Source organism: Eptesicus fuscus, chromosome 17 (genome assembly GCF_027574615.1).
Source record: "Eptesicus fuscus isolate TK198812 chromosome 17, DD_ASM_mEF_20220401, whole genome shotgun sequence".
NCBI lineage: Eukaryota > Metazoa > Chordata > Mammalia > Chiroptera > Vespertilionidae > Eptesicus > Eptesicus fuscus.
The window spans coordinates 48,959,758-48,972,537 of NC_072489.1; the positions used below are offsets into that span (position 1 = coordinate 48,959,758).

Genomic DNA, 12,780 nt, shown 5'->3' on the forward strand with positions numbered 1-12,780 from the left:
TGCGACCTCATCATCTTGCCAGCATCTGAAGGTGTTATTATGACACCTTCCAGGAGCTTCGAAATAGACTTAACGCATTTCAAAACCATACTTCTGAGTAACTTAATTCTTAGAGTCAAGAAAAAATGTAGACTTCCTTTGGACCAGTACTTCAACCTTAACTGCATATTAGAACTACCTGGGGGACTTCTGACTTAATTAGTCTGGAGTACAGCCTGGGCATCTGGAATTTTAAAAAGCCAATGTATTTTCTTTCTCAAGACCATTAATTTCTTTATAGAACCTGGCTTCTATTTGGGCACGTTCTCACTTAAGAACTTTGATGGCACTGACTGGGTGTTTATAGCATTGACTGTGGTATGTGTCAACATTATCAGCCACTAACTTCATCAGCAAAGTCAACAGAACCAGTGGCAAGCACAAAATCCTCAATTAGAAAACTGTAAACCATCCAAGGCAAATGGAGCCAGCCAAAGACATCCTCTGCTTCCTGGGACCACAATCCCTCTCCTCACCACCACCTTCTGACCTTACTCACCATCTCCTGCCTCCTCAAAACCATCGGCATCATCAGCTTTACTCTATTGCAGTGGCATTTTCCCACTTCCCCCCACAACGCCACCTGCCCCCATCACCACACTTGATACCCTGCTCCTTCCTCCTCATCCTTCATGCCCTTATTTGCATGGTGTCCTTGATCAGATGCAGCCACTTCTTTGTCACCTATATCAGACTGTTGGAAGCTGCCCATTGCCTTCACTAGCAGAGAGGTATGGACAAGGAACCCAGAAGGCTGGTCAACCTTGAGGCTCTGGCAAGGGTCAGAGCCATACACCCACTGTTTAGTTGAGACAAAGGTAGCCAAGCAACTTCCAAACCTTTTAGTCTCATGTAAATCCTTACTGATAAGATAGTTTGCCTGTTACTGGAAATTGCCTGCCTAAGGACTATGGGTGGATCCCAAACCTGAATAAAAGGGAACACAACGCCAGAGCAAAGTGGAGTCCTTTCTTGGGCTTCCGCCTGGCCCCCGATTCCCAAATTAATATTTTCTTGTCTAGTCTCTTTCATTTGTGTGCAGCCTCCTCCAGAGCCTGAACCCTGAATCACGCAGGTACATTTGCAACTGGCGCCCAACATGGGGCACTCGCATCAGACCCAATGAAAAAACTCCCAATATTGCAACCGGTTGTTAGGCTGCAGCAGCAACAGCAACATGCAGTGGCTGAGGCAGTGTGTGCTGTGGCCGTGGAAGCAGCTACCACTCATGTAAATACAATGAGCAAGGTGTTCAGACAGCTGTGGCCACAGGGACAACAGGTCTTGAAAATAACTGAGTGGATGAGCAGCTAGAGCTGAGGGGGGACAAAGCTAGTACAGGTATAAGACCCAGCCATCGAGGTGGCAGCAGTTGAAAAAGTACTCAAGATGGAGAAGATGAGGCCCGGCTGGTATGGCTCAGTGGTTGAGTGTCAACCTATGAACCAAGAGGCCACAGTTTGATTCCCAGTTGGAGCACATGTCCAGGTTTTGGGCTTGATCCCCAGTAGAGGACATACAGGGAGGCAGCCAATTGATGATGCTCTCTCATTATTGATGTTTCTATCGCTCCCTCTCCCTTCCTCTCTCTGAAGCCAATAAAAATATATATTTTTTAAAGATGGAGAAGATGAAAGGCATGGCTGGCGATCCTCAGAGGGTAATTTTTATAAGGATTAAATGGGTTACTCTCTATAAAGCATTTAGAAACAGTGCCTGGCACATAGTAAATGTTATGTGCTTGCAATTTTTAGAGTGAGTGCACAATTAACTAACTCTGACAGCAATGTGATAAATGGTGCCACAGGTGTATCTACTGCTTCTCCTTAAGGCAGGGCCACATCATCTTCATCTCTGATTCCATTACCTCTAAATCCATTAACACACCCATACGCTCACTCAAAGATGGCTGGGTGGATATCACAACTGTGTATCTGTGATCTTCTCAGACTCAATATAATGAACAGTAATGAACCTTCCGTGAAAGCTAGGATCTTAGCCGATGCCGTATTATGGCATCTGTTCATTCCACATGCCATGACTTTTCAGAAATGTCAGAAGCAGCCAAGAGCTAATCAGGGTGTGCAGGAAAGTGGAAAGCCAAGAGCAACAAACCTAGTCCATGATGTAACATTAGCCCATACACTGCCAGGTATTTTTAAATCATGCTTTTAAAATGAATGACTCATTTAAAAGTCTCTTGCGTATGTGGATCTGCTTTTAGAAATAAGTTTCTAAACCTTCAGCCTTTATCACAAACTAGACTTTTCACTCCCTGGAAGTACATGAAAAGCACACCACATTAACCTCACTGGGTGGCTAGAAGTATTTAACATGACAACATGCGTGAAAGCAACATGCACGGCATATGGTACATTGTAGGAGCTTAAGAAATAGGATTTGAATCTGGATCTGAAGCACCAGCCGGGATTTCTACAAGCCTTGTTATAAGAATAGAAGGGGATGCTCGCTCTCCCTCCCTCCCGGGAAAACGCCCTAGCCTTTCCCTCCCTCCTCTCCCTCCCCCACAGGCCCGCATCTCCTAAACTCTAAGGGTCCCCACGAGACTTGCAACCAGGGGAGCAATGGGCAGCAGCAGCTCGTCCTGGGCTAACCCCCTGAACCTGTCTCCAAGGCCCCTTTTCTCTGACTCTCCAGTGAGCCAGGGCAGCCCCACCTAGGCTCTCTCCTGTTGCTTCCTCTACCCTAAGCCCTTGCTTGTTTCACTGTCTCTAACTTTAATAAACATACTCTAAAAATAAAAAATTAAATTAAATTAAACTAAAAAACAATAGAAGGGGCTGCTTTTCTCCAATTTCAGCATCTTACCACGTACACAGATGCGAAGCTGGGCTTCCAGCATCTGAGCAAGGGCCAAGGGGTTTCCAGGCATTAGTGGTTAATTCTCACAATAATCCTCCAAGGGAGGTTTCACTATTCCCATTTTTCAGATAAAGAAACAGGAGTTAAATACTTGCCCAAGTCAACTGGATCATTAGGAACCAAAACCCAGATCTAATTCCCAAGTCCCTGTTCTATTATCTAAGGGATCGTAACAGAGGCTCTCTTAAAGCTTTCTAAGACCAATGGAATCAAAACAAGCACGTTCCGGTTTCCAGCTGGGATCTGCAACCTCAGACTACTGAACCCCCTGAGCCTCTATTTCTTCATGTATAATAAGAAGTTCTCTTCAACCTCTAAATTGGATAGTCCTATCACTTTTCCCCTTTCTTTACTTCCCCTTTGCCCCTCTCCTCCCTCCCAAGATGGCCCAAAATGTGTTGCGTAATCTATATTTTTAAAGAAAAAGGATTAGTACAATTATAGCACTAATCTTCCAAAGAGATTAGTCATGGTTTCTTGTGTACTTCGGGATTGATTTTTTCACTCAGCTAGAAGGAAACATTGTGGTTCTCCTGGGTAGTCCATAGAAAAGCACTGGCTTGTGGGGGCTAAAAATACAGACATGCGTCACTTTTCAGAATTCAGGTTTCTGGCAACCCAACAATGCAACTAACCAATTCTGGGGAGAAGATATAGTTCCAGAAATTTTTCCCAAGAGATTTTCCTGAATGCACATTCAATTTATAAAGCACAATAATACGTATATTACAAACTTTTCTCATTTCATAATCATATGATGAACATTGAAAGCTAATCTCTAAGGCAGCCAATAGAGGATTATACTAGAGATTAGAAAAACTAGACTAGTAACTTATCACAACTACCCCTGGAATGGGAAATGCCATAACTTTCATTCTCTAACTTACTACCCTAAAAAAAAAAAAGTAGCGAATACTTAGAAACAGTAACCAACTACCCAGAAAGCCAAGAAACAAAGTGGTTTTTTAAGTTCCAGATACATCCTCCCAACCCCAGCCATGATCAATTATTAATCCCTTACCTTCTCTTTTCTCCCACCTTGAGGTTGAGGCAAGGGTAACTAAAAACCCTTTTGAGATGTTCCATCTAATAATCGGCAAAATTATTACCTGTGTCCATACCTGGGGTTCCTGAATATATCACCTCGTAAGGCTCAATTATTCTTAAATTTTTCAGCTGAAAGTCGCGGTGGCTTGCCCTGAAGAAGAGAAAGAACAGGATATTGCAGACTTTGACCGCAGTAAACGTGGCAAGGCTTAGTCAGAGAGGCCATCAACTTGACTGAGCAATTTTCCTTCATGAGTCCAAAGAACTCTTACCCCAGGATCAGTAATGAAATAAATGGAAACCGCAGATAAAACATCAGCATGACAGTAAACCTTTTCAGGCCTAGCCTATAGTTCATGAATTTTCATCAGCTGTGTCTCACCTCCTGTTTAACTATGATAAAAAGACTTTATTTGCAATGACTGTCACATGTACAAATTCTTGGTTCTTTTTCAGATTTCCCTGTTCTTTCTTCATGGTGCCCTATTCTTTTTTTTTTCTTTCTTTCTTTATCCTCACTCAAGGATATGCTTATTGATAAGAGAAAGGAAAAGAGAGAAATATGGAGAGAAACACCCATCAGTTGCCTCCCGTATGTACCCCAACCGGGGATTGAACCTGCAGCCTGGGTGCCCTGACTAGAAATAAAACATGCAACCTTTTGGTGTAAGGGATAATGCTCCAACCAACTGAGCCATTCAGGCAGGCCCATGGTGTCCTATTCTTTTTTTTTTTTTTTTTATGTTATTGATTTTTCACAGAGAGGAAGAGAGAGGGATAGAGAGTTAGAAACATCGATGATAGAGAAACATCGATCAGCTGCCTCTTGCACAACCCCTACTGGGGATGTGCCCGCAACCAAGGTACATGCCCTTGACCGGAATCGAACCTGGGACCTTTCAGTCCGCAGGCTGATGCTCTATCCACTGAGCCAAACCGGTTTCGGCTGTCCTATTCTTTCACTATGGTTTCTATTCCCTCTCTTAGCTTTAATTATTTGGGGCCCTTGTTTTATAACTCATTTCAGACTTTCCACTATGGTCTGGGGACAGTAATTCTCAAGTTTGTTGGGTCTACTGGCTCCCTCCTGGTGGGTCATTCCTTGTGAGCTTTGTAATCTTTTAGTAAGAGCTTATCTTCAGTAGAAAATGAGATGTGTCCTGGATTGTATAAGCATCTGTCACTGTCATTTGCTTCTGAGACTAATTTTCACGTTAACTTCTTAGCTAGGAGACTCACACACGAGTCTCCTAAGGGGATAATCTCACACCTTGGCCCCCTGGAACGAAGGCCTATAGCAGGGGTCCTCAAACTTTTTAAACAGGGGGCCAGTTCACTGTCCCTCAGACCGTTGGAGGGCTGGACTATAGTTTAAAAAAACTATGAACAGCCGAAACCGGTTTGGCTCAGTGGATAGAGCGTCGGCCTGCTGACTGAAAGGTCCCAGGTTCGATTCCGGTCAAGGGCATGTACCTTGGTTGTGGGCACATCCCCAGTGGGAGGTGTGCAGGAGGCAGCTGATCGATGTTTCTCTCTCATCAATGTTTCTAACTCTCTATCCCTCTCCCTTCCTCTCTGTAAAAAATCAATAAAATTTATTTAAAAAAATAAAAAACAAACAAACAAACAAACAAAAAAACTATGAACAAATTCCTATGCACACTGCACATATCTTATTTTGAAGTAAAAAAAACAAAACGGCAAAAACACCCGCATGTGGCCCGTGGGCCGTAGTTTGAGGATGCCTGGCCTATAGCATCCGATGACCTCCCCAAGGCTCAGTTCCAGCTAAGTTCCCCAAAAATTCAGACTTTAAGTTCCACTAGTATGAATTTCTGGTACCTGAGGATTTTTCTTTCAAGTCCATTCAATCAACAAATAATTTTATTGAGAATCTTCTATAATCCAGGCCCTATTCTAGACACAACAGTGAACAAAGCATACATCTCTAACCTCAAGAGGTTTACATGGGGGTGCGGGAAGGGAGGTTACTGGGAGGGAAGGGTAGGAGAGGAAAGGCAACAGACACAAAACAAGAATACAGTGTGTCAGGTAGTGAGTGTGTGTTCTATGAAACAAGTCAAGTGGGGCAAGGAGAAGAGGTCAGAGACATAAGGGGAAAGTTCTCTGATATGGGTTTGTCAGGCAAGGCCTCTTTGCTAGCAGATGACAATTTATCAGAGACCTAAAAAAAAAAAAAAGTGAGGGATCAGCCCTGTGGATTGCCTAGGGGAGGAACATTTCAGAAATGGAGAACAGCAAGTGTGAAGGCACTAAGGCAGGCATATGCCTGGCGTACCAGAGGGAAAGCAAGGCGGCCAGTGTGCTGAGAGATGGGAAAAATAAGTGGTTAGGAGACAAGATCCAGGAGGCAACAAGGAGCCTGTTACAGGCTACAGAAGGGGTTTTAGATATTATTCAGCTATGAACTTAAAAGGGAATTCTGTTCTAATTTTACCACATTTTTATGTGTTAATAGCGGGAAAGGCGTTCACATTCGCTCAGTCCACCACACAGCCAGAACCAGAAGGCCAGACATTGTCACCAATCACTCCAGGCCTACTCTCAGATACCTGCTACTGTCATTTCATGGCCAGAATGAGATGTTCTTTAGTGAGGGAACCATGTATTCTTTCATTCAAAAGTAAGACATCTCAATAGTTCTTATAAATATAAATGCAAATGTCCTCAAAAAAATACTAGCAAACTGAATCCCATCTATATCCTACCTAATAAAAGAGTAATATGCAAATTGACCATACCTTCGCTACACCCACAAGCCACGCCCACCAGGAAACCATCCGCTTGGGGTCTGGCCGAGCCCAAGGCCGGGAAAGCCTCCGCTGGAGGCTTTTCCAGCCTTGGGCACGAGCGGAGAGCCTGTGATGGATCGCAGGGAACTGGGGGTCCGCTCCTGCGATCCGTCGCAGGGAGGCTGGGGTCCGGCCAAGCCCAAGGCCGGGAAAGCCTCCGCTGGAGGCTTTTCCGGCCTTGGGCACCAGTGGGGAGCCTGCAATGGATCGCAGGGAACTGGGGGTCCGCTCCTGCGAGGGGGTCTGCTCCTATGGTGGATTGCAGAGAGCTGGGGTCCCCTGCCCAATGGGCGGTGTCTGCGATCACAGGGAGCTGGAGGTCCACTGCCCAGGCCTAAAGCTTTGGCCAGAGGCTTTAGGCCTGGGCAGGGCACAGCCAGTGATTGGTGTGAACTATAGAGGAAACACCTTTTCTGACTGCACATTGGCTAAGCTTCCTGTATGCCACTGGTAATATTCTTAGTAACTTGGGTAATAAGAATCCAAAAAGGTGATCTAGGGTTTTTCTACCACACTTCTGGAGAAAAAAACGAAGGTCCGCTGCTGGAGGGCTAAGAAATGTCATATCCTGCCCTAGCCGGTTTGACTCAGTGGATAGAGCCTCGGCCTGCCGACAGGAGGGTCTGGGTTGATTCTGATCAAGGGCAAGTACCTAGGTTGCAGGCTCCTCCCTGGCCGGGGCCCAGGTCTGGGCTCATGCAGGAGGCAACCAATCAAAGGGTCCCTCTCACATTGATGTTTCTCTCTGTCTCTCCCTTTCTCTTCCACATTCTCTAAAAGTAAATGGAAACATATCCTTAGGCAAGGATAAAAAATAAAAAAAAAAGAAAGACAGAAATGCATATGCTATGAAAGACACATCTTGGAAATGCCTAAAGAAAATTGTCATTTTTTTCTTGGTGAAGGGACTGGAGTCATGTTGATGAAAACACCTTGGTGGCTGTGGTGACTGGCAGTGGCTGCAGCAGCAGGGTGATGGGGCTGGTGCCTTCCCCTGACCAGCCCGGTTGCCTCCCACAAAGGGAGGCCAGACTGCAGCTTAGGCCCGCTTCCCATCGGGCCTAAGCCATCAGTAGGACATCCCCTGAGGGCTCCCAGTATGTGAGAGGGGGCAGGTTGGGCTAAGGGACCCCCCACTCCAAGTGCACGAATTTCGTGCACCGGGCCCCTAGTGTATGTGTGTGTGTGTGTGTGTGAGTGTGTGTGTATATATATATATATATATATATATATATATATATATGCCTAAGAAGTGACTGAACGACCGCTCAACCAGTCGCTGTGATGCGCACTGACCATCAGGGGGCAGATGCTCAACGCAGGAGCTGCCCCCTGGTCAGTGTGCTCCCACAGCCAACCTCCCGTGGCTGGCCAACCTCCCACAGTCCTTCCCCCCACCGGCTGGCCGGCCCCGATCACCCCGATGGGGACTGGGCGAGAAGGCCCTGATTGGTCCCAATTGCAGGCCAGGCGGACGGATCCCACCCATGCAAAAATTCGTGCACCAGGCCTCTAGTAACATACAAAAAGGATCCAAGTGGAATTTAGTCCATGAACACAAGATTGGTTCAACACAAAATAAATAATGTAATATACAATATCAATAGAAAAAAGAACAGCACTAGCTGGTTTGGCTCAGTGGATAGAACATTGGCCTGCAGATTGAAGGATCCCGGGTTCGATTCCGGTCAAGGGCACATGCCTGAGTTGCGGGATCAACCCCCAATAGGGGGCATGCAGGAGGTAGCTAATCAATGATTCTCTCTCATTGATGTTTCCATCTTTCTCTCTCCCTCTCTCTTCCTCTCTGAAATCAATAAAAATATATTTTTTAAAAAGAAAGGAAAAAGAACAAAAAGTACATGATAACCTCAGTAGAGACAGAAAAAGCATTTGACAAAACCCAACACCCCTCATGATAAAAGTACTCAATAAACTAGAAGAGAAATTCCTCAACTTGATCAAGAATATTACAAAATCCACAGCTAACATCATCCCTATTGTTAAAAGGCTGAATGCTTTCCCCATTAGATCAGAAACTAGACAGACATGTCCACTCTTGCCATTTCTAGTCAATCGGGCAAGAAATTGAGTTAAAAGGCACTCATGTTAGAAAAGAAGTAGTAAAACTATCTATTTGCAAATGGCATTATCTTGAATATAAAAAATCCTAAAGAATCTACACACAAAAATTAGAATGTAAGATACAAATCAATATGTAAAAATCAATTATATTTACATATACTTGAAATAAACAATTCAAAAATGAAATTTTTAAAAGTTCATTTACAATAGAATCAAAACAATAAATACCTAGGAATAAACTTAAACAAAAGATATGCAAAATCTACACTCCGAAAACTACAGAACATTGTTGAAAGAAATCAAAGAAGACCTAAATAAATAGAAAGCTATTCTATGTTCATGGATTGGAAGACTTAACATTGTTAAAATGGTAATACTCCACAAAGTTATCTATAGTCAATGCAATACCCATCAATTCTAGCTAGCTTCTGGGCAGAAATTGACAAGTAGATCCTAAAATTAATATGCAAATGCAAGGAAACCAAAATAGCCAAAACAATCCTGAAAAAGAATGAATTTGGAGGAGTCAACCTTCATGATTTCAAAGCTAATAAAACTATAGTAATCAAGATAGTGTGTGCCCTGACCAGTTTGGCTCAGTGGATAGAGCATCGGCCTGCAGATTGAAGGGTCCCGGGTTCGATTCCAGTCAAGGGCATGTACCTTGGTTGCAGGCACATCCCCAGTAGTGGGTGTGTAGGAGGCAGCTGATTGATGTTTCTCTCTTATCGATGTTTCTAACTCTCTATCCCTCACCCTTCCTCTCTGTAAAGAAATCAATAAAAAAATATATTAAAAAAAAGATAGTGGTACTGACATAAAGATAGACTTCTAGATTAATGAAGTAGAATTGAGAGTTCAGAAATAAACCCTCACATTTACTGTCAAGGGTGCCAAAACCATTCAATAGAGAAAAATAGTCCTTTCAACAAATGATGCTCGGACAATTGGAGATCCACATGCAAAAAAACAAATATATACTATATATACATATATATACTATATATACCATGAATGAACTCAAAATAGATCATACACATAAATGTTTTCTTAGAAGAAAACAGTCATAAATTTGCCTGACCTTGGATTAGGCAATGATTTCTCAATATGACATCAAAAATACAAGCAACAAGAGAAAACAGATATACTGGACATCGTTAAATGAATGACTTTTATCCTTCAAAGGACACAAGTGAAAAGACAATCCATAAAATGAGAAGAAAATATTTGCAAGTCATATATCTGATAAGAGTCCAGTTTACAGTGTATATAAAGAACTATTACAACTCAAGAAAATAAAAAGACAAACACCCAATTTTTAAATAGTCGAAGGTTCTAAATAGACATTTCAATGTCTAAGATATACAAATGGTCAATAAGCATACGAAAAGATTTTCAACGTCTTTATCCATTTGGGAAATGAAATCAAAACCACAATGAGATGCCACTTCACATCCACTAGGAAGATTATAATTTAAAAAACAAACAGACAATAACAAGTAAGGGCAAGGATGTGAAAAAATGAGAGCCCTCAAACATTGCTGGCGGGAATGTAGGTTTGGAAACAGCCCAGAGTTCCTCAAACAGTTAGAGTTTTCCTATAAACCAGCAATTCCACTCTTAGGTATAGAAACTGAAAACATAAGTCCACATAAAAACTTGTACACAAATGTCCATAACAATATTGTTCATAATATCCAAAAATTAGATCAAAGAACTTGCTCAAGGCCTCACAGCAATTTGGTGACAGGAATTGTCTAGAACTAGAGGCCAGGACTCTCAAATGGACTCAGTGCTGTTCCCCTTCCCAATACACCTTCTCGACACCATGAAGTGCCACTGGGTGGGTAAGGGAAAAGAAGGGTGCAGAGAACTTTGCATAGGTCAGTTATAGCACATTTTTCTCCCTCTCTCTTTTTAAAGAAATCCCAGCAAGGTTCTTGTTACCCTCCACCCTCCCCCAGCCCATGATGAGAATCTATCCCTCAGGATGGGGCAAAAAAACAAGGACCACCAAGATTCTCAATCATACCCCATGAGGTGAGGCAACCGTAGAACGGAACAAGTTCAAGGGTGAAGATGTGAGTAATGTTGTCTTTGCCTACCCAGAATCCATCTCTTCTTCTTTTGATGAGAGCACCTTAGTTTTCTTTTTGAGAATGTCTCTTCTCCAGTTTCAGTCCACAGAGCTGAGATGAGTCACCTACCAAGTTCTGGGATCCAGATCTGGTCAATCCATCCCTCCAGCCGCAATGACTGGTTCAGGATGGTCAAAAGGATCAAATCAGCCCAGGGAGACAGATTTCTGCTCCAACCAGTAAGTTCTAGGAAGGCTCTATTTCTGCGGAGGCTGTCAGCCTAGAACTGCTATTGACCTGCCATGAGGAAAACCTGCCTATCAGTGAAGCCCACACGGAAGAAATCAGAGCCAAGAGGTGTGAAAGAGAGGGAAGACTGATGCCAGTGTTGGTCTACTGACTCAGCTGCCCCAGAAGCCAGCTCAACCCCTTTCCACCTACATCAATTTGAGTTCAATTTCCATCACCTAAGCTGCCTCACTCTTACACTGAGTGGCACTCAAATTCTGCCACGAGGGGAGGTGCCTGGGGCAAACGATCTCCCTTCTCTCAGCCTCTGGGGGCCTCTGGTGCAAGGTAAAGAGGTTTTATCAGCGGATGTTGAAGGACCCTTCTGCCCCTCCAATGTTGTGATCCTGGTAAGAGTCCAGTATAAGACCACCTTGGTCCTCAAAGGCTCTCCACCCAGGGCCTGACTCATCATTCTGAGCTTGCCTGACCCCACTTTCAGCGTGGAACCTGCAGGCCGCTCCTTCCACATGCAGGTGTGCCGCATCTCATGCCTAACGTGCTGCAGCAAGGCCACGGCCACGTCAAGGTCGGCTTGTGATCTGTCCAACTCACAAACACAAGCCCATGCCATGGTCTGTGTTCAGCAAGTGAGCCTGGCCATAGTGCCAAGCGTGTTCATTCCAATTTCAACGGGTTTGGAGGATGGCTGACTGACCCCATGTGGATATCCAGGGAGTCTGGCTTCTGGCCTTGGTGAACACTGCATGCATGTCTCTCTCTCTCTCAGTCTCCTGGTCTGTTAGCTGCTCTGATAAGTATGCCCTGGCAGCAGCCAGGAGAGGGGGAGAGGGGAGGGGCGCGCTACATGCTGAAATGTATTTAATGTGAGACTTGGGGATTTATCTGGGGAGAAGACAGGACATGTTACTGATGGGAGTCCCCAGGAGATGATGTCAAAGTATGGCCTCACACAGCCTTCTGCAACCAATTGGGTGGGGAGGAGCCCGCGTTTGCCTATCTTTGTTACGGTGACAGGTTAAGTCCTGCGAATTGCACGTGTCAGTATTGTCAGGTTGTACACTGAGGATTAGATTCCCAGGGCCCATGGGCGAGGGCAGGGACTCGCCGGAGGAGCCAGGGGGCGTCAACTTCCAGAGACAGCGTGGCCTTCCAGCGGGCCGGGCCGGCCCCAGTCACCGCCCCCTCGGGCCGAACGCGGCCGCTCAGCAGACACACTCACCAGGGGCCCGGACTCGGGCTCGGGCAGCCTGGGGGTGCCAGCGGCCCCGCCTGAAACAACCCGGAACTTGCCCGCTGCAGGGCGCCCTCCCCCAGCTCTGGTTCGGGGGAGGGGGGCTCCAGCCAGCCCGGGCCTTCCCCGGCCTGCAGCGGGCCGCCCGCCGCTCTACCCCCGCGCGTCCCGGCCCTCGGGACGGCCACACGCGCCCCGGGCCCGGGGAGCCGCGCGCGCCCTACGCCCTACGGCTCCCGGGCGGTCTCCTCACCTTACTCGCGGTGCCTTCCTGGAGGCTGCCATTCGCGGTGACGTGCCCCGACCCACGTCAGGGGTGCACAGACCAGCTGATCACCCGCGGAAGGGATGG

General features: G+C 45.4%; 1 protein-coding gene across 2 annotated transcripts in view; it reads right to left on the minus strand.

Moving 5' to 3' along the window:
- XPNPEP1 (X-prolyl aminopeptidase 1) overlaps positions 1 to 12,780 on the minus strand; it is a 48,615-nt gene extending 35,835 nt beyond the window's left edge. The window contains exons 1-2 of one of the 2 annotated variants that reach the window (XM_054728976.1): positions 12,682 to 12,780; positions 4,044 to 4,120 (exon numbers count right to left, since the gene is read on the minus strand). In XM_054728976.1, the coding sequence (XP_054584951.1) occupies positions 4,044 to 4,120; positions 12,682 to 12,713 (109 nt within the window). In that variant the 5' untranslated portion in view covers positions 12,714 to 12,780. Of the gene's footprint in view, positions 1 to 4,031; positions 4,121 to 12,681 lie in introns of both variants that reach the window. The other variant, XM_054728975.1, reaches the window with a different exon arrangement.